The sequence below is a fragment of the Centroberyx affinis genome, unplaced genomic scaffold, assembly GCF_046629955.1.
Source record: "Centroberyx affinis isolate AG114_WGS23_722 - 3 ecotype Tasmania unplaced genomic scaffold, CSIRO-AGI_Caff_v1 ptg000937l_1, whole genome shotgun sequence".
Classification (NCBI taxonomy): domain Eukaryota; kingdom Metazoa; phylum Chordata; class Actinopteri; order Beryciformes; family Berycidae; genus Centroberyx; species Centroberyx affinis.
In genome coordinates, this window is record NW_027279513.1 from 116,208 (window position 1) to 138,861 (window position 22,654).

At 42.2% G+C, this 22,654-nt stretch overlaps 2 protein-coding genes across 3 annotated transcripts; one reads left to right on the top strand and one right to left on the bottom strand.

Annotated features, from left to right (window-relative positions):
* The first annotated feature begins 1,770 nt into the window (after positions 1 to 1,770).
* On the top strand, positions 1,771 to 15,646 carry LOC139645974 (phosphomannomutase 1-like). Of its 2 annotated transcripts, XM_071521864.1 has the most exons (9): positions 1,771 to 1,867; positions 2,015 to 2,165; positions 4,143 to 4,260; positions 5,982 to 6,058; positions 7,107 to 7,198; positions 7,596 to 7,695; positions 9,078 to 9,153; positions 12,452 to 12,567; positions 13,561 to 15,646. In XM_071521864.1, exons 2-9 carry the CDS (start codon positions 2,082 to 2,084, stop codon positions 13,681 to 13,683), a joined length of 786 nt encoding a protein of 261 aa, XP_071377965.1. In that variant the 5' UTR covers positions 1,771 to 1,867; positions 2,015 to 2,081; the 3' UTR covers positions 13,684 to 15,646. The 2 variants fall into 2 exon arrangements, with proteins under 2 accessions (XP_071377965.1, XP_071377964.1); XM_071521863.1 differs by having other exon boundaries at positions 1,792 to 2,165.
* A 2,386-nt stretch (positions 15,647 to 18,032) lies between these two features.
* On the bottom strand, positions 18,033 to 22,277 carry LOC139645987 (cold shock domain-containing protein C2-like). The gene is made up of 4 exons (XM_071521877.1): positions 22,124 to 22,277; positions 19,759 to 20,134; positions 18,910 to 19,032; positions 18,033 to 18,238 (listed from the first exon to the last, which is right to left on the bottom strand). Exons 2-4 carry the CDS (start codon positions 19,938 to 19,940, stop codon positions 18,076 to 18,078), a joined length of 468 nt encoding a protein of 155 aa, XP_071377978.1. The 5' UTR covers positions 19,941 to 20,134; positions 22,124 to 22,277; the 3' UTR covers positions 18,033 to 18,075.
* Positions 22,278 to 22,654: the final 377 nt, after the last annotated feature.

The window sequence follows — 22,654 nt, forward strand, 5'->3', positions numbered from 1 at the left end:
ATTGCACATTTGATATTGATGCTGTCTGGCCTCCTCTTGTGAACAAGACTTGAACATCAATTCAATCAATACAGCAGTGTGAAGTGGGCGGACCTCATGTGTACATAATAATGTTAAACCCAGTGGAATTTCCTCTTGTGCTATTGATTCTGACATTAGCATTGAGTGTGGTGGGGAATTCGGTGACCATATTTCATTGGGTAGAAGGACTTCTGCATTGCAACAACAACATGATACAACTCACTGTGTCTAGTGCCTGATACAGCATATTTGATGTGTTTTGGTCAGTCTGTATTTTGAAACTTTCACCACCACTATCATCTCTTACTATGTTCACACAGCTGACTCACTAAAGTAAGGAAATGCATTCATTTCCTGAAAGGTCTAAACTGTCAATGAGTGAATCCTGCTGCTGAACCTCCTGCTTATTTCTCTCTTCCGTTCTGCCCTCTTGTGGATGTCAGGGCTTAGTGGGGAGGAAGTTTTAGTGTCACATGGTCTAAAATGCTATTTCAAAGGTTTTCCCTATCTTCCTAAGAGTAAAATTCAAGGGGGAAATTATAAATATTTGTGATTTTTTGGCATGAAAATGGGAAAAAATATAATATTGAATATTAGGAAAAAATATCAGCTATTGGCAGCTTCAATGCAAAAATATCTGTATATATTCAAATATATAAATATCTTCAAAAACTCATCTCAGTCAAACCTGATATGTACTGTATCATACAACATTTTGCCCCAGCAATGAACATTTTCCAACATCTTTTTTTTCACCTTTATTTATTCAGGGGGAGTTTCACTGAGAGCAATGCTCTCTTTTTCAGGAACGCCCTGATCACATTCACACCTGGAAGCTGACCAGTACAACCACAGTCTGATCTGCTGGCCACTGAGCAGCTCCACTGGAGCGGTTGGGGTTAAGGGCCTTGCTCAAAGGCACCTCAGTATGAGGGAGGGGCAAGCGCTGCTTTTCACTTTCCCACCCAGATTTATCCTGCCGGTCCGGGGGATTGAACCGACGACCTTCCGGTCACAAGCTCACTTCTCTAACCTTTAGGCCATCTCTCCCTCTTAGACATCAGATTATGGACATTAGATAGTAATTTAATCAAGAGGAGGAGGCATGTGATTGCAGCCTATAGAAATCCTAACAGGCTACTGAATGCATTTTCAAGACGATTCCTACATGAAATGAAAACCAGAGGGCTGATAAACAACAATAATAGCTATATTTGTGCAGCAGTTTTCTTAGAAAAGTTACAAAGCCCTTTAAAATAAATGGAACATACTGTATTACGAAACGCATCAACAAACAGTCACCTATAAAAAAAAAAAGAGAACATTTGCACTGCTGGCTCTTAAGGCTCATATCTTATTGTAAAGGATAACAGAATAGACGTGAGTGATGTATTTCAGGAGTAAAACAGATTCTCCATAAAATGAATTACATATTTTACATGCTAATACACACTGTTCATATCACACATATCTTTTCTGTTTTTCTGCTGTATTACTGCATTATAACACCTGACTGCACTCTCTATCACCTCTGTCCTTGCTGTGTGTGTTTGAATGGAAAGCAGTCTGCATTGTCCACAGTTTCCAGTTCACTTGTAGGTAAAAGGTCAACTGGCTGATGGGAATGGCTGGCTATATGGCTCTGTGTGTTTACGTGCCAGGTCGCCGCCCACTTCGCAACGTCACGGCCCACATCCCGCCTGTGATTGGCTGCCTGCAGCGCCCTCCGGTGAGTTGCAGTGTTGCAAAATCAACCCGAGACATGCTGTGAGGAGAGAGCCGCTGATTCTTAAACCGAGCCAAACCGAGCCGAGCCGAGCCGAGACAGCAGAACCGTGGACAAGAAGTAGCTCTCAGCTCATATAGGACATATAATTTATTACCTGCAAGACCTTGAGACCTTCTATTTATTTCAACTGACACAGAATACACTCTGGAGTCATTTCTTCCCTCATGTTAAAGGTTGTTTTTTTGTTTTTCTTGTGTGCATGAGGGCGGAATTGTAACACTTGTCAAACAAACGTGTGATCTACTAAAAGAAAACACACCCAGAAGAAGAAATGGATGAACCGAACAGCGTCTCGTCGGACCGAAACATCCTCTGCCTGTTTGACGTGGACGGCACTCTGACACCACCGAGAGAGGTGAGCTCGAGCCGCATCAAACCACAGCGCGTTTGATTGGTCGCTTGCTTGACTGAACGTTATTACAAACCTTTATAACAGCTGCCTTACTCTGCATCTTCCTCATTGTGCCATGCCGTTGTAAAAAAAAAAACTCATTTGCTGTTGACGCGCCTGCAAGGGGTCCAGTGTCCTGGTACAACCGTAAAAACAGTTTTCGGTCCGTGAACTCATCATAACACATTAAGTGAGGCAGTGACCTAGATGTAGTTTAGTATCTTCCACCTCCTGGACCCCTATTAACTCGGTGTGTCGCTTCTTTACCTTCATGATTGCCTTTGGATGAATGTCACGTCGGAGTCCCGCTCCAGACAAACAGGCACACCGCGTCCCCTTGAGCTCTCCTACTCTTTGCGTAACATTCATTCATACTGTCAGCGGTGCATTCCAGTGTGTTTTTTATATTAAATCACCTCCTTCCCCCTGTAGAAGTAAACCAGGACTTCTCTTATAGCCGCCTTTACTGCAGTGAGTCTGTCCCCCTTCCCTGCTGAGACAGGTTTGCCCTGTCGGTGTCTCCGGTGTCCTGTTGACACATTTCCTAAGCACACATGGACACTGCCCCACATGGGCTTTAATGAGTTCAGCGTCAGTGGCTATTATTATAGAGTCTCCAGAGGAAACTGCACATAAGGGCTCCCAGACGGTCCTGACACACATCTTGGAAATGCCAATCACTCAGAAATACCGATCTGTTAAGAAATGTTCAGGGAGGAAACTCAATGTTTGTTTTCCATAGGCCTATAATGATTTCTCTTTCTTTTTTTCTTTAACACTATTAGGGATTAGGTAATAAAACCATTATCTGGATTACACAACTCTGCTCCACTTGCACCAATGTTTTTTTTTTTACAATTGTCACTGAAAACCTTCTGCTATATATTGTGATTCATTTCACTTTGAATAATTCAGTGTTTGAATGTTTGGGTTCATATTGGGTAACTAGGTGTGCGAGAGAGAGAGAGAGAGAGAGAGAGAGAGACAGAGAAAGAAAGATGACAGTAAGTGTGTGTGTTGTGGATGAGTAGCATGTGTTTCCTGTTGGAGCGTAGCCTAAGTGAGCAGAGCAAACCCAGCGCCCTGATATTACATAATGCAGTTTCCCCTGTGTGAAGCTCAGGCGGTTTTCCTCTCAGCCCAAACATCAGAAAAATGTCTGTGGACAAAGAGACTGGAGCTGTTCCAAATTAAGTTAAACCTGTTTCTCTATTCCAGTTTCTTGTTTTTGTTTCAGTTAACCATCATGCTTGTGTGTTGTGTCTGTACATTCACTTCATGTCATTCATCTCTATTGTTTTCTGTTGGTTCTATGTAATGATGCTCTCATTACACTGTGCAACATACAGTTTCATCTTTTAACTGATGATGTGTCATTCATGCATGTGTGTATGTGTGAAGGTGGGAACTCTTTGCCAACGTACACAAGGTAACTGCAGTTAGTTGTTTTGCATATCCCTGCTAGACACACACAGGCACATGCAGTGTACAACAGTGCAGTGTACAGTCTACATCCTTTTAATCGGAAAAATTAGAAACGACAAAATAAAGTGCACAAACAAAATAAAACTGGTGGCTGAATGGCTCTACAATTGGTCAATTTATGATGGTCCAGTTCCTGTTGCTTATGGAGAGCCACAAAATCTGTATTCTGTATTGGATGTGATTTAAAACGTAGTAAAGTACAATACTTAAGTGAAAACGTAATTAAGTAAAAGTAAAATTGCTGACTTTAAAAATACAAAAAATACACAAAACAGCTACTCAATTACGGTAGCATGAGTAATTGTAGGCCTAATTAGTTACTTCCAGCCTTGTTTGTCACAGATGTAACATCAGCTGCCGGCTAACAGCTGAAACAAACCTTCCTGATGATCAGACAGCAGCTGTGTGTCAGCCTCTCTGCCTCTAAGCCGACTTGTATGTGTTTCCCGTCTGCAGAAAATCGACCCACAGCTGGACGAGTTTTTCCAGACTCTGCGGAGCAAAGTGAAGATCGGCATTGTGGGAGGATCGGACTACTCCAAGATAGCAGAGCAGCTCGGGGAGGGGGACGACGGTGAGAGAGCCTCTTCCCGCCTCAGCCTCGTTTCCATACTGTACACCCAGCTGGGTTACATTACGTGACATAACACCTTTTTTATGTTGTTTCTGCTGAATTGGACACCTTTCAGCAGAGAGCGACAGGGAGGATGGGAGAGAGGTGGGGATTAATATGGGATGTAGGTCATGAGGCAGACTCAAACTCTGTCTTGAGTGTGTGTTGTGCACCTTAATCCAGCGATACACAGAGCTTCCCCATGGCATAATTTTCAATAGAAAGCCACTAAGAGGATGAAAACGCAAAAAAAACACCAGGAGCCTGTTGTAACTAGTTTAGTCTCATCATTCGCTTCCTGCATGATTGTCACATGATGACTGTCTCATTTTCATTCATCATGACTGTGTCTGTGTCTTAATATGATCTCCCAACAGCGCTTTTGGACACACAGTTCACCTCTGTCCATAAATCATGAACATACTAAACACAGTCACCTGCGTCATAACTGACGACTGTGGACTTGTTTAGTTTACTCTCCTACCTGCCATACACCAACCTGCTGCCAAAAACACACTGGCACACTGACCCTCACACTGTCAACAACTTCCTAACTGAGTTGACACACAACTGGAGAGGCTGGCTGGAAACCACAGCTCTCTCACGTATCAGGAAATATTCGGCCATAGCTGGCATGCAGTTAAACATGTTGTGCCAAAGGTGAGCCGTGTGGTTTGCCAGCATTGCCAAGTGTGCCAAGTGTGACACAACAGGTTTGCGTAGCAGACTGAGTAAAATAGCAGAATGAATCCCCAATTAATTCTCTACACTAAGTGATACATGCTGCAGCAACTGATACTGTAATAACTGCTGGATAATGTAAGAACTTGTCAAAATGTAATAAAATGTCACTCTAAATGGGTTGAAAGTGTAATTAAACCTGTTTATGTAATAATAACATCACATTATTACATTAACCAGTGATTATTACTTCATTAGGGTAAGATACTTTTAACATAGTCGATGTTATTGCATCATCAGTTAAAATATGTTACATCCCTTATGAAGTATTAATCACAGTTTAATGTATTTTATAATATCCAGAATTTATTACATTAACCGGTTTTATTACATTTTAAACCAATTTAGAGTGACATTTTATTACATTTTAATAAGATATTACATTATCCTGCTGTTAGTACATCATTAGCTGCTACATGCCACTCAATATACTGTCAATTGTATTTGGATTGTGCTATTTGCTATGTGCTGTATGTGAGAATAACTAACAATACTGACATGAAAGTGATCAGAGCAGCTTTTCCATCGGTCAAAGTTAAGTAGAGTCCATTGCACAAACAATTATTATTGCTTTCTGAGCAGCTTTGTATTTAGATATAAGAGTTACTGTGCACAAGTCCAGTGTTTTCGGCCCATACAGCAGTTCAGAGAACACGCAGGCCAAAATGAGTGGGAAGGTCAAACAGATTAAACTTGACTTTTCCAGATAGTATTACATGCACAGTAATCTGCTACCAGGCATAATCCCTCTGAGGTAAATATAGCAGGTCAGCAGGAGGTTGTTCTGTTGGGCTGTATTCAGACCAAAGTGGAAGAATAGTTTGATTACTTCTAATTTAGTTGCGTGTTATTTCTGAGTCTGTAGCACCTAGAGCACCAGATAAGCAGGGAAGGTCTGTTTCTCTCCATGTTGCCAACTTCCCCCGTTCTCTCTCTTGCAGTGATACACAAGTTTGACTATGTGTTTGCTGAGAACGGCACAGTGCAGTACAAAGATGGCAAGCTCCTGTCAAAACATGTAAGTGTTTTATGTATTCATTATGTAGTTATGGTGGAGCATAAGAACTCAACAACAGCACATGATATGACACATGATGTTTATACTTACACCACAAGTTCCCCCTATAGAGCAAATGATCTGATTAGATTTTGTAGCACCTTCCTGCATACATTTGCACATTATTGAGGAAAAACAGATTTTCTTGAAACTACTATAACTCCTTAATGCTTTAAGATACAGAGTTCATATTAATACCACCCATGTGTTATGCAAGGACAAGTATGGTCACATAGAAATATTTGCTAATTAATGCATTCATCATCAGCTCAATGAATGATCTCATTAGCATAACTGGTTATGTTTAACACGCCACGGTGATTATGGCGGGGCGTTAGGCAGCTGAAGTCCCTCTTGTTCTTTAATGTTTTCAGTCATTTTCAATGAGCATGAACCTTACTGAATGTAAACAATACATGCTTAGACCAAACCAAGATACTCACAATGTAGGGAAAGTGAGACAAAATGCAAGTCAGCAGGTCAGTTGCATCATTTCATTTTTCCCATGGTGCTATCATCACTGCACCATGGGCATCAAGAGGAAAATTCAGGTCAGGTGAAATTCAGGTCAGACCTCATCACAGTTTACCGTAGCTGAGGAAATCATTTTCTACAATCAGGTCTATTGCTTACTTAGCAGTAAACAATAGGCAATAGCAATAGTACATACTGCTAAGAAAAACTATGTTTAACTCTCAATATTCACACCTAGGCTGCAATTGTTCACATAACTCCCACAATCCTCTTGTAGTATTTAGAAATACGTTCTCATGTCAACATCTGAGCAAAAATCTCCATTGTTTTTTTATGTAGACAATTGGAAATACTTGTCTAGGAAAACATTGGATGTTATGGTCACAATTCACAACCCTGGCTGATATTTGCACTTTTACAAGAGGCTTTTAATTTTAGTTTACTAGCTGTCAGAACCAGAAGCAAGCAGTGGGACAGAGCAGAATCTGTGCTTGTGTGTTTTTTATTATTTTGTGGTACATTTTTCCCCTGGCAGGCTATTCAGAACCAGATAGGAGAGGAGCTGCTGCAGGACCTGATCAACTTCTGCCTCAGCTACATGGGGCTGATCAAGCTGCCCAAGAAAAGGTGTGGCTGGAACCCAACTCACAAGACACACACACACACACACACACATACCCTTACTCACTCATAGACACACGCATGCCCTAAAACATACAGAAACACGTACACCCTCCTGTACTCACATGCTTACAGACACAGACACACACACCTTTGACCTGTTTCCAGCTGCACATGTAGATCTCCTGTCTGAGGCCCCCGGCAGGCCCCTGACCTCTTAACATGCCCATCATAGTTATGGGGCCTGACAGACAGGACTGCTGAATCAGTGTCAGTTTATCCTCCAGGTATTACTCAGCTTTGACGTGTTGAGGCAGCAGAACTGTGGATTTTTTGTTTGTGTCAGCCAGCAGACCTGGTATGCCGGTAAAACCACCCGTTAAGTCTTTTGTTCTCCCTGCAGGGGAACATTCATTGAGTTCCGCAATGGAATGATCAACATTTCTCCCATCGGGCGGAGCTGCACGCTGGAGGAGCGCATCGAATTCTCCGAAATAGACAAGGTAAAGGAAGAGAAGGAAGTCGGTGATCAAATGAAAAACACTGTTTGCTCTATTTATCTATTTCATTCTTTCACTGTTGAGCCTTCTGGAGGTCTGGTTGGCCTAATTCAACCAAACATCTATAATGGGAGTAGCCCATGCTGCCTTCAGGTGCACCTCGGTAGTTCCTACTTATAGGTTCGGAAGTCGAAAGTACGACTTGCTATGCGTTCAAGTGGTTTTGGTCATAAATGCCACATATACGGACGCCTCAAACACACTACTGATTGTGCTTCTTTTGTCACACCAAAGAAATACAGAACTATTTTGCGCTTCAGCAACATAGCAAAGAGGAAAGGATGCGCATTAGGTGTGAGACTGATGTTTTTCAGGTGCATGCGTGTGCAGGCTATCGTGAGTGACAGAGAGAAGCACAGGTGTGTGGACAGTTGAAACTGACACGGTAAACACAACACCTCTTGAAGGCACCAATACCTGCGCTCACACACTCAGCCTTGACACATTTAGATTAGCTGGCTAGTGAATGATGCTGCCTGTCTGATGTCCTCTATAGTCACCTTTTGTGAGTTAGTGCATCATTCTGACTTGGGCTTCTGTATCAATGCTCACCTTGGATTATGGCACAAAGGATTGCAACATCAAATCATGCATTGTTGGTAAAATGTTACATGATACATCTATGGGTACTGTGGCTTTGACCTTTTCACTCCTTATTATTGCTTGCTTGTAATATTGGTGATGTAGGAATTTAAGATTATTCTACTTTTGTACCTATAGCAAGTCACTCTAGATAAGAGAGTCAGCTATGAAAATCTAACTTTATAGATCCCTAAAATTCAGGAACTTGTACTGATCGAGCTAATCACATGTGTCTTTTACACTTGAGTCACTGCTCTGAGAGATATGATGGTTTGCCTCTCTCTCTCTCTCTCTCTCTCTCTCTCTCTCTCTCTCTTTCTCCCTCTCTCTGGTGTGGTGAAATGGCCTCAGTGAAGCGAGGATGAGATAGAGGAGGGTGAGGGGGGGTAAAAGACAAAACAATGTTGAGCTTTCAAGACAGCTTAACAGGCGGTCCATTGATGGTTCACAGAGCCGTGCGATATGGAGGAAGCTGGTGGAGGATGGAGAGAGGTTTAACCCTTCAGCTCCTGCACGCTTTTCCTCACAACTGCATCCTCTGCTTCTTCAGTCCACATCCTTTATCCACATACTGACAAAATCATCCGGTTATTGTAGCCCGATGTGTACAGGAAAATTATACAAATTAAAATGAATGGACAACAGAGCAGATAATAGCACAACATTACCATCAAGGATAAGAATCCATCAGTGACAGAGAATTGATCAAGCAGAGTCTGACTCCTTTCTTCCTTTCCCCGCAGAGAGAGAAGATCAGGGAGAAATTTGTTGCGGCCCTGCAAGAGGAGTTTGCTGGGAAGGGACTACGGTTCACTAGAGGTGAGACAAGGTCTGATGCACCAGAGCCAGCTGGCACACACACACATGTGAGTGAGTTTCCAGGAAGAAAGGACAGAATTAGTTCACCCGAGTGTGTGTGTAAATTTGTAGTCGGTTCACGCCCCACGCTGCGAGAAACCACATGATATAGTGGCACTTTAGCTGGACTAGCTTACTAGCAGATGGGTTCTTTCTCAGAGTGAAATCTGTGTCACTGGCTCACGGTGGGATCCATTTCAACACAGCCTGTGCACATTTCATACATCTATTGCAACTTGTTTTTCCCACATTTCTTCTGGAAAGAGTCTTTTTCCGTTGGCCACTAAACGTTACTCTGTGTCATATCAATCACGGTAGTCTCAGCCAGGCAATCTGCTCAAAAAGCATCCCAAATATGCTGATGCTTCCCATGAAGAATGGAAATGGCTGCTGTACTGTCTCTTGTGGTAAGCAGGGAGTGAGTTAACAATCTCCCTTGCTTTTCTGTTCTTATGTTTGTGCACTGAAGAATGTTTTTGCCAGCAGAGATGCGGTGGCAGCTGTTACAGGAAAGCCTGATGGACGTTCTTTACTGTGATTATGGACACTTTGGTGACACCAGCGGTACTCAACTGTGACTCTGACCCAACCGCATCACTGTCCTACCCATAATCACAGTAAACAACACCCTCTTATATTTTTCCTGTATTATCGCGGAGCATTTTATAAGGAAACACACCCTGATCAGAACTCAGTGTGTCACTGTTTGCAGCAGAAACTCTATACTATGTCACACATGCACACACACTTCTCTCTCCCTCTGGCACCATGGGAGCGAGGGGGTGAGATGTTTTTCTCTGGTTAATCAGATACTTGGTGTTTGCGTACATGCTCAGCGAGGTGTGAAGTCCAGTTAATGACTTGTAAAGCTGCGCACCGCTCAGACAAACAAACAGCTGGAGATGAGACAGGCAGGCAGGCTTGTTTTCCCTCATGACTCTCCCTGCTGATGCCTCCAGGCTTGGAGCAGAAGGGAAAGTGTTATTGAGTATGATGGTGACCTCCGGTATTAGTTCACAGATGCACAGACACACACTGATGCACACACACATACATATGAAGAGGAAATATGAAATTTACCTGATGTTCATCATTCAGTATGTGTAAAATATAGAAAGCCCAGGCCCAAGTGCTTATGTTACCTACTGTACAGTCACTTTTTCAACATGGTGGATATCTCATTTTGGAACAAAACACCCGCTACACACACACACACACTCAGTTTGCTGAGGTGGAAAGCAATTGTGAGCATTTGTGACAGCGGAGCCAGTTGCGTGATTTTTACTGTTTGCACTGTCGCTTCTGCCACTGAGGAACAGGGCCAATGAGCACGGCTGTGTACGGAGGATAAGATTTATTTGTTTGCCTTCCACAGCCTGTATCTGCTTCTGCAGGGCTGCCCTTGTTAGCTGATACTGCTGATCACTGCGATACGTGTTACATAAACCTGCGTTTCGTCTTCCATCCAGTCTATACTGAATGTACAAAACATTAGGACCTCCTTTTCATGAGGTACACTGATGAGGTGAATCTAGCCATTATTCCTTATTATTTTCCCTTATTAAATCTCTACCAGTCAGATGAGTTAGAGAAGGGTTTTTAAGTTTTGATATGTGGATTGTGCAGAAGGGGCTGCAACTCAATATCCGGAAGATGTCCCTAATATTTTGTGCATTCAGTGTATTTCCCTCAATTACCCAATTTCCATATAGGGATCATTAATGTTTCATCTTATCTAATTGTCTATATTTTTTCACTTTCATATGCGCACCCTTTAGAGCTTTTCAGTTAAGTATTAAGCTTTTTCTGCCTTTTGGCTAAGATAAACCACAGTGCTTACTCACCCTTATTTAGCAAGTTGCATAATTTATTAACATTTATTTACAGCAATGGCCCTTGGGGTTTAGCAGCAGACTGAAGGAGCGTTAAATACACACACACTTTCACCCTTATGCGTTGTCAGCTGTTTATCCAGGCAGGAGACAGGGGTGAAAATGGCAAGCTGGGGGAAGGGTTGGATGTGGTTGAAGGTGTTTGTGAAGGAGGTGTGTGTGGAGGTGTGTCAGGGAAACACACCCTCCGATTGGCCGAATCCTCCACAGCTGTTGCCTTTTGTGATTGGCTCTTTAAACCCTCAGCTAAGTAATAATGGCAGTGAAAAGAATTGAAGGGGGAAGGGCTGGAGGGGAAAACAGACACTTTGCAGGAGACTTTTCAGTCATATTTCATGGTTCAAAGGGCATTGTGTTCATTTGACATACAGCTGAGCAATGACAGTCATTTTGCTGACTTTTTAAGGGATAAACCAGTCTGTATTGTATCTGTATCTAATACAGCGGGTGAACCAGTGATATCAGTTGTATAGCGTAAATATAAGATTATACAAAACATACGTTGCCTTAATTGTCTTTTCTCTGAGTTGCAGCCATAATCAGCTGGTTACACATTTATTTCTGAAACCGTAGAATGCAAGAAATGCATGGCATGATCAAATATTATACTATTGGGCAGAATAAAGCCAAACAACAAGAGCAGCGAAGAAAAGGGACAGAGCGATAAGAGCAAAACCAAGGAGGCACGTTCATGCTGTTGCACTCTTAAAAAGAATGTGTCACCAGATTTATTCATCTGGTGTGGGGACAACATACATTTGTATTTCCTTCCAACTCAACATATGTTTTCAACAACACATATTGACACAAAATATGTTATTATTAGCATTTTTTGTGTCGAAAAATAAGACATACATATATCAGGTTTGTTAAAACGACACATCTTTTTTTGATAGTGCAGTGTGGCTGTTTCCATGACATGGACGCCTGCCAAGGATCTGAACTGTCACCACAAACAGTCTGTCCCTGCTGGACAAAGAGCTAAATGCCTCCGCCAGCAGCCACAGCCGCTGCCCACAGTGTAAATAAAGTTTGCTCTGCAGAACTGAGCACAGCTATGGGAGTTGTCCTGTGTAAACACGGACTATTGGGTATCCTGGTTAATAAGTGCTGCACTGTAAATACAACTTTCACACTGTTTTGTCTGCTCTTGGATGTCTTTCATTTGATTTCTTCTGCCCCCTCTTGCATACCTAGAAAACTTACTGATGTTTTGTAAGACATTTTGTCAATGAAAATCACTGTCTTTTTTCCCTCTTTAAAATGATCTGTTGAGGAAATACTCAAGTATAGGATATAATTAAGATGAATTGAATTGAACTTCTCCCTATCTCTGTCAATCTACTGCTCCATCCCTCTTTTCCCAGGCGGCCTCATCAGTTTCGATATCTTCCCGGAGGGCTGGGACAAGAGACTGTGTCTGGAGCTGCTGGAGAGCGAAGGCCTGGACACCATCTACTTCTTCGGCAACGAGACCTCATCTGTAAGTTCAGAGAGGAAAATGAAATACAGATATGGACAGTATTTTCCATTTAGAATAATTAAGTTTGTGAGAAAAACTTGAAGGGCAAGTATATGAAAAGAGACCAGTGCCTGCAGAAATGTGATTTACATAAATTTGAATTTGCCATGCTCATATTGAACTGTTGAATTTTTTAAGAAAAGGAATATTTAGAATAAATGAATTCAGGCTCAGCCAGGACATCTGCATACCTTTAAACACTTTGCTGCAGGTGCAAAGGGAGTTGGTTAAAGCACATCAAGTAAAAAGGAACTCCATGCACAAAGACAGCATTGCAAATTTGAGAAAACTGAATTTGAATTGAGAAAATGGAATTTGAAGTAATAGTTAAAAGTTCAGTTCAATTGTGATCACATTCAGTTTCAGCCAGTGCATTCAATTTCAAATTTTGTCTTACAAATTCAACTTTTTTTCAATACATTTATTAATCAGATTTTTTTTTAATCCAGTGGTTCAATATGAGCTTCACAAATTCAAATGTATGCAATTCAAATACAGTCTCTGCTGGCTCTAACAGTTTACTTCACTACATAGTTTCTCCTGTGAGCATTACAGGAGAGATAGATATGGATAGAAATGCCCCTTGTGTTGCTAAGATTGCAACAGAAGCCACGCCAAAGTGTTTAGTAACACAGAGATAAGACAGAGGCTGCAGACTGTTTGGCCAGGCTGAGAGGTTAAAGATTAAAGTTTAAAGGTCGTGCTTTTAGATTAGAGGAGCTGACAGCTAACTGAAAGAATGTCGATCAGTGGGTGGGTGTTTTTTTGTTTTCAGTTCTTTCACAGGGAGAGAAAGGTAAAAGGAGAGAAAGATAATGAGGGACTGTGTCATGGGGGTTAAAACATCTATTCACTGCAGTCAGTGCACACAGCAAGCTGCAGTCATGTTTGTACATAACAAGCAGTAAAAGTGATCAGTCTTCATCATTTTAATTATGCAGTCTGTCACTCTAGGGAGGAAACGACTACGAAATCTTCAACGACCCGCGGACGATCGGCTTCACAGTCTACTCTCCCGCCGACACAGCCAGGCTCTGCCGAGAGCTTTTCTTCGACGCTCCACCCAACGAGTCCTGATGTCCCGGGCTGACCGGGTGCATCAGGACCCTCCCTCCTCTTCCCTGGTCCTGCTGCCCCCCCCTCTGAACTCCCACCTGTGGCCATGGCAGGTACTACAACCAGCACCTAGAGGAGCAGCGGCGGAGGAAAAGAGAGTCGAGGCTGATTATGAACTGTTGAAAAGACGCCACTACTGAGTTCCTCCAAGCTAATGTATCCAGTGTCCGTGTTAATATGATTATTGTAAATGGGAACGAACAGCAGCGGGATCACTGCGGTATCGCATTTGGCCAAATGCCGCGGAATGTACTGTGGGATGTGATTACAGGCAAAGCCAGTTATTATTAAACAGATAGATCCCATTGCTTTTTTAAAGGGACAGTAGCTGAGGGAATGTTAAGAAATGTGCTAATGTTTATTTCCCTAGAGCTGAGGTTTTAATACTGTGCCAGAAGATGTTTGTAGCTTGTTTAGATATGTATGTATAAAATGAAATTAAGTGGGCCCCAGTATAAGATATTCTGCAATGTTGAAAGTTCATACTGCAGATTACTTTCAGTATAGAATGATATACCCGCTTTTGTTTTGCACTAATGTTGGCATAGTTTTATACCAATAGTTGGTCTAGACTGATGCTGAACACTGCTAAAGGAGAGATAAACAGAGTAAGAGAGAGAGTGAGAGAGTGATATCAAACACAACAGAAGAACCATGTGCTTGTTGCTTTGTGTCCATGTTGGAAATGAGATTAATGAAGCGTAAATGAAGATCTTGGCCTTTCCTTCTATGAAGTTGATGACCTATGAATCATTCCAGCTATTTTAATTTCTCCACACCGCTCTGAACTAGATTCGTGGACTGGATCTTTTTTTTTTTTTATAGTTTATGCTGTGATCCCCTAGAATATGTATTTTAACCTTGCAAAGTTGGTGATAGCTGCTAGAAATGAAAGAGGAATCTAGCTCGTCCTGCTTGTTGAAGAAGAAGCAAAAGACCTGAAAACGTAAACAGTGCATTGAAGTGAAGATTTATTAGATTCATATTTAATACAAAGCTCATTACTGATGGAATGAATTCATCTTTTTTTTTTTTTTACTTTTTATTTATGAACATTTTTCACATTATAAGGACAGCAAGCAAAAAGCAAACTAGAAACAAAAAATAAAAAAGCAAACAAATATGAGGTCATGGGGTGATCAATAAATCAAGGCAAATTTGCCTAATTTAAAATAAAATATCGCACATGATACAATAATTATGAAAGATCTGTCTCATTGGCTAAATAAACACACCATTTTTCCCACCTTTTTTCTCCCAGTTCTTTTTGGAGCTGTATGGAGTGGGTCATCTGTTCTAGAAGATGTAGGTGTTTAACAATATTGACAAAGAGGCCAGCAGTAGGGCAGTTTTTCTGAAGCCAATATTATGTAATGGGAATGAATTCATCTTAACCGATGAATGATGTTATTGTGACCAAGTCACTGTACAAGCTGTTATCAGTCAATATAACAACTGTTTTGAATAAAATGTTTTTAAGAGCTAGGTCATGGTCCACATACAGTATACTGGTGACCCTGTGGATTTTAACATTTGTAAATTCTATTCAGGTTTTTAAATAACTCGTTAAAAATGAGAAACTGAAGTTCTACAGTGATACAAGTTATGTTATATCATGTCTTTTCATAACGTTGGTTAGGAGCACATAGCACTGACTAGCTTATTATTATGAATCCTTGGTTTGCAGGTTGTCACTAGTCACATACACCAGTAGCAATATTATGTGAAGCTGTAACACTCCTTAAACCCTGAAGGCTACAGAGAACAAGTGGACTTACTGCACAGTAGATCGACCATTATAATAATGTGTCATTGATGATAATTGTGTGAATAATCATGTTGTCTTTGAATCATGTATGGCTAAAAATAGTTGTATTTTGTGTCCATTCATTGTAATAAATCTTTTTTGATATAATTTTACTGACCACAGTTTTCTGGTGTCTTGCTTTACTGTTTACCATTGTATCAAATGGAGCTTTGACCTTATAACAGTGTAAACAGTTATTTTTTGTTTATTTAGCAAAGGTAATAAACACAATATTTTATATCCATTCATGGCAATGAATCTTTTTGATATGCTTTTAATGGATACAATTCTGCAGGGCCTCTTTTGGCCATGTTAATGTATAAGAGTGTAGTACATTTGCTGCTATGCTTACCATTTAAGAGTTTACAGTTTGTTTCAAGAACACAAACCTGTGAGCTTTTGGTTACGGGGCAGTCTCTAACTACTCGTTCATACCGGTCTCCCCTTTCCCTTTCCCTTTATCTCACTCCCACTTCCTCTACCTTGCTAAAGATATACACATGCTCTGCTAAAAAAACACAGCTTCCACCAAATCTGTGAATCATAAAATGCTTTAATGTTCTTTCAAGGCTCAATATAAGTAATAATGGTGATCACCGGCGCAGCGGCTTGTCCACAAAAGAAAGTGCTCTGATGTGACAGGAATGAACTGAACACAAAGTCTTATGTTGAACAAATCCAGGCAGTGAGACTGACAGATAGACAAGATGCATAGAGACTACATGGAGTAGATATTGTATAAAATGACGTACAGTAAAGTATATACCGGGCAAACATGGAATAACTACAAATGACATTTCAGTGACAATAAATTCCTCTATTGGCATCAACTACGAAATGATGTAGTTCACCATCACATTGACTATTCTCAAGAAATCACAGTTATATTGTTTCTCTAACAATAGAAAAAGAGATTTAGAAAGACTTTTTTTTTTTTAGCAATTCATGGCTCGAACCCTTTTGAAACAAGGATAGTCAAACAGGACAACAAATTGAACTTGATAACCCTGATAGTGAAGTCTGGAAGGGTGTGGCAGTTTTTCTCAGTGGAAGTTCAAAATTTTTTAAGTGCAACTTTTGACTCTATTACCCCAAAAACATAAAGGTAGCAATCCCAAGACACATACAAATCTAAACAAATCATCGAATAAATAAATAGAATAAATAAACGAAAACGAGAGAATACAAACAAGGTTATGCATTTGCCAGGAAAATACGTGTAATCGCTTTTCCATTCACAGTAAAATATAAGTATTTTTCAAACGTCCATGCTTGGTTTCTTGTGTTTTGTCCGCTTCAATCCCCTTCATGCTTGTTCTTTCTCACACACACAGATTTACCTCTGCGTTTCTAACTCGCTATCCCTCTAACCTTCAGTACATTCCTCTCTCCATCTCATCAAAAAAAAAAAAAAAAGTTCCTCTTCTTTTTGTCCTCTAAGGTAATGTTTCTAAACTGGTGGGTTGAGACCCAAAAGTGGGTCATGAGATGTTCTGTCAAGGCCGCAGACAGAGAATAATTTCTGATATTGTGGTTTAGATGACATTTTGGTTCCTCTATGCAAACCCAGTTGAGAATCACAGCTCTAAGGATTGTCAACATGCCATTTCTACTGCAACACCATCGGTCCAATCTCTTCAGCCTCCATTCCCTCTCCTACTTGCTTTCATATCCATTATCTCTACCGAATTTCGAATTTTCCGCCCCGTCTTCCCGAAGTTTGCACTTGATGTAAAAACAGTGCGGGTTAAGATCACGACTCATCTGACCCGTGCTCGCACCGATCCCGTGATCCTTAAAATCTATTTGGGTGAAGTAAACAAGTGCGGGACAACTCCGAAAAAGAAGGGAAGTAAAACCGAATTCAGCGTCCACACCTTGCATCTTCCACATCTTGGTTTGGAGATCTGCACCACAACAGCCTGACAGTACATACAGGTCTCCATGCACCATGTCAGGCTGTTGGAGGGCCGATCTCCAAGCAAAATCAGACCCACAAGCTCTTCCCTACCTGCAACTCTGATCCCCCCCCCCCCCCCTGCTGGTAACTCACTGGATTTACACTCCCATCTCAAATCTGATCTTTTTCCACCTATATAAACCTGATTTTTTTTTCACTGCTGTCAAAACATGAAAAAAAAACACATCAAATGACACTTTTTCCTAATTTGACAGCAATGAAGAGTTTCACACACACAGCAAAATCGTCAAGTTAGTTTAACTCTGAGAGTATGTGAGTGTTTATATAAGTCCACACCCATTAGAGTTAATTTTAGACTTTTGAACTATGAACTCTCCAATCAACTCTTGTCAACTCCAACTAAAATTGGAAAATTTGCTGTGTAGATAAAACATAAGTTGGAAAAAAAAAAAATTTGAACACAGAATGTAAATCTGCCGTTACTCTCATCATCATCCCCAACCTGTAGCCGCCCCCCCCCCCCCCCCCCGCCCCCCCTGCCCAGCCCAGCCCAGCCCAGCCCAGCCCAGCCCAGCCCGGCCCGGCCCCTGTGCCCAGTGTGACCCACCGGGCCCGGAGCTCAGGCCTAGGAGCTGATGATCTGACCAGACCAGGTCTCGTGTTTCGTCCCTGGGTTGAGATGTGTGATCTTCACCTCCACCGCCTGCACCTTCAGGTTCTTGGGCGGGACCCGGGAGACTTTGTACGTGACCTCGTCGCCCTCGACCGGGACGTACTCTCCCTCGATGCTGAAACGGGAATAAAATTAGGATGAGGGGTTATGATAAGTGTGGTCAGTTTCATTTCATATTGTCTTGTTATTCAGACTTGGTTTTGTCTTGTTGATAAGACTTGTTTGAAAGATTGACACTGTATCATGCTAAAAGAAACATGTAAATGTACAGGAGGTGAATTATTGAAGAGAAATGCTCTTTTAATGACTTAAAGGAATAGTTCACTCCAAAATGTTGTCACACGCACATAATCCAGAACAGACTCTCCTGCTAGAGCACTGTCAATGAGGAAATTCTAGCACATAATGAGATAAATATTGGACTTTTGGACCCACAGTGCAATCTATTGGCTATTATGCTTCTATTGGAGTTATAAAACATTAAGGTGAGTAGATAATGACAGTGAAAAACATAAAAACTTCATGTTGTTGAGTTCTTAAAATGCTAACAGAGTGCATTGAGTTGTAGATTTGGAGCAGATTTGTGCTGCTGTTTGTAATTCAGCATTTTTCTCTCAAATGAGTGAACTGCTTGTCTATGGTTAAACATTTCAGAGTAGTATTGCAAAGTGAAACAAAATGAATGACTAATACGGTCCTGTCCTATTATAATGGTAGCGGCAGTGTGATAGATGTATAATGTGTGTCTGTGATTTGTCTGGGAGAAGTGTGTGCAATGCCACTCACTCTGAGATGTGAACAAAGATGTCTTCACCGCCATGGGAGGGGCGGAGGAAGCCGTGACCCTGTGACCTGGAGAAGTTCTTACACACACCTTTAAACACCGGGCCTGAGTGAGCGCGCACCGTACTGTGGAGAGAGGGAGAGAGAGAGAGAGAGAGTGAGTGACAATGAAATTCTTAATAAAAAAAAGTTACTTTGTTTTATCTTGCACTCACAGCTCAGGAGGGTGGGATGAGAAGAAAAAGAGGAAATGGGAGGACTGAGAGAAAGAGGAGGATTCAGGATCAGGAAGAAGGTGAGAAAGGGAGATGAAGTGGTGATCAAATGGACTCCCACACGCTGTCTCCTCATAACAGAAGAGATGACAGCACTCCTCCCTGTGGTGATTCATACAGTAAACAGTACAGGATTTGAGCTTTCTTCAGTCCCACGCATGCCACAGACTAGCCCAAGATACTACAACATGCACGGGTTACATTAGAGAGACAGAGTAAACACTGAGGATATAGGAAGGGCTGGGCGATATGGTTGAAATCATATCATGATAATAAGGATTTTTTTTCAATATCGATATATATCGATATGGTATATGTATGCAAAATCACATGTTAAATAATCAAAGTAATGTTCATCCCATTGAACCTAATGCTAATGTTAGGTGTGATGTCAAACAAAACTGAATTTTGTCAGAGTTTTTAAATAAAATTCGCTTGTTATCATCAATTTAGACAGCAGAATTGTGTATCACCATATCCCCAAATCACTGTATCATCACGATATGATTCCACTGAAAGACGATAAACGATAATATCGAATTATCGCCCAGCCCTAGAACTTCTAGGATCTCCTTACGCTGAATAGGTGCGGGTGCGCTTTGTGGGCAGCGGGCTCGGCAGCTCCCGGGGCCGCGGCTGCTCCCCCCCGGCCTCCCACACCCGGCTGCCCTCCCTCAGGAAGGGGAAGGAGAGGGACAGCGGGGCGTTGGGGGAGCGCAGCGGGGTCTCCGAGGGCGACGCGAGGCCCGGGTCCGCCATGTGGGGAGGGAGGAGGACGGCGCGGCGCGGTGCGGAGGAGGAGGACGGCGTCGGGCTTTTTCGGCTCTTCTCTTCACTCTGCTGACACCGCCGTCTGTCTGTTTGTGTCTCTGCGAGTCTCGTCTTTTTCACAAGGCCTGCCTCGGCGATTATCCAGGTCAGCGCTGTCGTTTCAAGTCTATCAGGAGGTCTCGCTGTGAGGGGAGGCCAGAGGGAGAGGACAGTGTCATATGGCTTTATATTGATGGAGGAGAGGAGGGTAGAGGGGGCATGCAGCGAACAAAAAGCCTATTCAAGTAGGAAACCACAAGATAAACTGCAGAGGCAATCAGAGTCTTCCCCGCTATAGACTGTGAAATAGCACAGACAGGCCTATATTTTCCTTGGGCCCTTGGACATTTCCCTTTGGTTCAGTTGTATCTGAATTCCAATACAATCCCATATGGTTATGCTACATTATTTATTTCTCAAGGAATGATACTCAAAATATAACATTCCAGATTCCCATCTGTTACAAATCTATGAAAGTCAAATCTATGAAAATATCTTTTGCCCTTAAATATCTGATCTGCGATCTGTTTTGCAATTTCTCCACAGTGATGCTGAAGGTGAGGATACGGGGGCGGTTCAGCTGATCTCTTGTCAGCGTTCAAGGGCAAATCCAGCCAGGAGAAACCATTAACACAGAGTGTCTCAACCAGCGGACATCCACACAGTAAAAACAAGTAGGCAAACAGCAAGTCTTATATTAAAGCTGGACACGGTGCTTTTTTCACTACTGTTGCTCCGCGGGCCTGCAGAGCATCATGTGGGGGGAAAAATAAGAGCAGAACGGACAAACGCGTGCATTGTGTGTGTGTGTGTGTGTGTGTGTGTGTGTGTGTGTGTGTGTGCGTGCGTGCGTGCGTGCCGTGAGGAGGACAGCAGCCTTCAAGATGGCTTTGTTGTTTTCCTGCCACCTCCCCGCTGCTCCCACTCCTCCGCCTGCATCATCATCACCACCATCATCCTCATCAAGGTTACACACACGCTACAGTACAGAACACTGGGGCTCCGGGCCGTGACGTCAGATCAGCTGCAGAACGCGCCGCGGCCGCCCGCCTCCGGTGGTGCGCTTGTGACGTCAGCACCCCATCCCCAAATGAACTGTTAACTATCCTATAGGAATATAGGAATATTATAGCGATGCCATGCGAGATTTAAAAAAAAACCACCACAAAGTATGACGAGGTCGCTGTAAACACACGAATCACACACACACACACACACACACACTCTATAAGTTCATATATATGAATATGATATGTTCTCTGCAGTGTTTTTGCATTGGCCAACTGCTGTCAGTGGACCAAAACATTAACATTGCAGCACCGAATGCGAGTCAATCCGGTAGAGTGGAAAATGATGTTCGCTGGCACCAGTCGGTGGAACATCTGGATTTGCAAAGATGAAGCTCCATAAGCTTCGGCGGTAAAGAAGGGTCATGCTTTGCCTCTCTAGCCTGGGTCCAGGACACATTTGTCCGGTCTGACGATGAGGAAAAAGCACTAATGTGTGTTAAGGAATGTGTGTGAAAACAGAAGGAATCACACACTGAGATTGTCCCGAGAGCTGAATGAATCCCACTTCACTTTCCTCAGCTGCACAAATCCCAGCACATCCATTCATTTATCACTTTGCATGGGCGTGGGTGTCCTGTCCTATATGTGTTTTTTTTGTTGTTTTTTTTTATCTCAGCCCAGGATCCTAGTGATCATCAATGCATGTCTTACGCTTCAAAGTCGTATCAGAAAAGGTTATTCGCTGGTACATCTCCGAGTCACAGCCTCATCAGTCAAACGTTACATTTTGTCCTTTTCCTCGAGCTGCCGGATCAATCCCAGCAGATGACAAGAAAATGTGGGGAAGGTGGCAGGCGATGGTGGGGAGACAATAACTTGGGTAACAACGGGGTGAGAGGTCCGCTCAAAGCCTATCGGCGCTCAAATATGGTCGCAATGTGTCATCGATCGGTTCTCGATGTACCACCGATTCAGAAAAAAACTGTCATTCATTCATTAATCGGTTATTAACAATCTATCGAGCATGCGAGTAATACGTTTTCCCAGTCAAACAACAATAGCCAGTCACACTCCCCCCTGCAGGCACTTTAGGATCTATATATTCACAGAAATGTTACTTACTGCATTGGGCGCGTTAGCGGCTTGAGGACGAGCGGTGTGTTTTTTGACGGTGTGTATTATATAACGAGTAATGAAATAAATAAGTCGAGTAAATCCGCGTAGACCGACGGAAAACCCTGATGTGAGCGGCTGGTGAGTCTGCGCAGCTGGCGGAGATTCCTATGGCGTGATGCGACTGCCTGTGTGTGTGTGTGTGTGTGTGTGTGTGTGTGTGTGTGTTCTTAAAATGACTTCTCATTCTGTGTCAAGGATGTTATCTGTTACTGGCACAGTGAGATCACTGTGGTGTTTTTCTCCCTTTTTTATTCAGACTTCTTTTATCTCTATGTTTTATGGTTTTTAGCATCCAGACATGTTTTGCATTGCTCTATTTGAAATATTGTCAGGAAAAAAGGCAGTGTGTTATGTGGTAGGTTGGACTCCAATAAAGCCATGAATGATGTGTCATCTTGTGTTGAATGGGCTGTCTTTTTCAAATATAGTTTTAGATGTACAGCAGTTTTTTGTTTTGTTTTCATGAATAAGTATGTA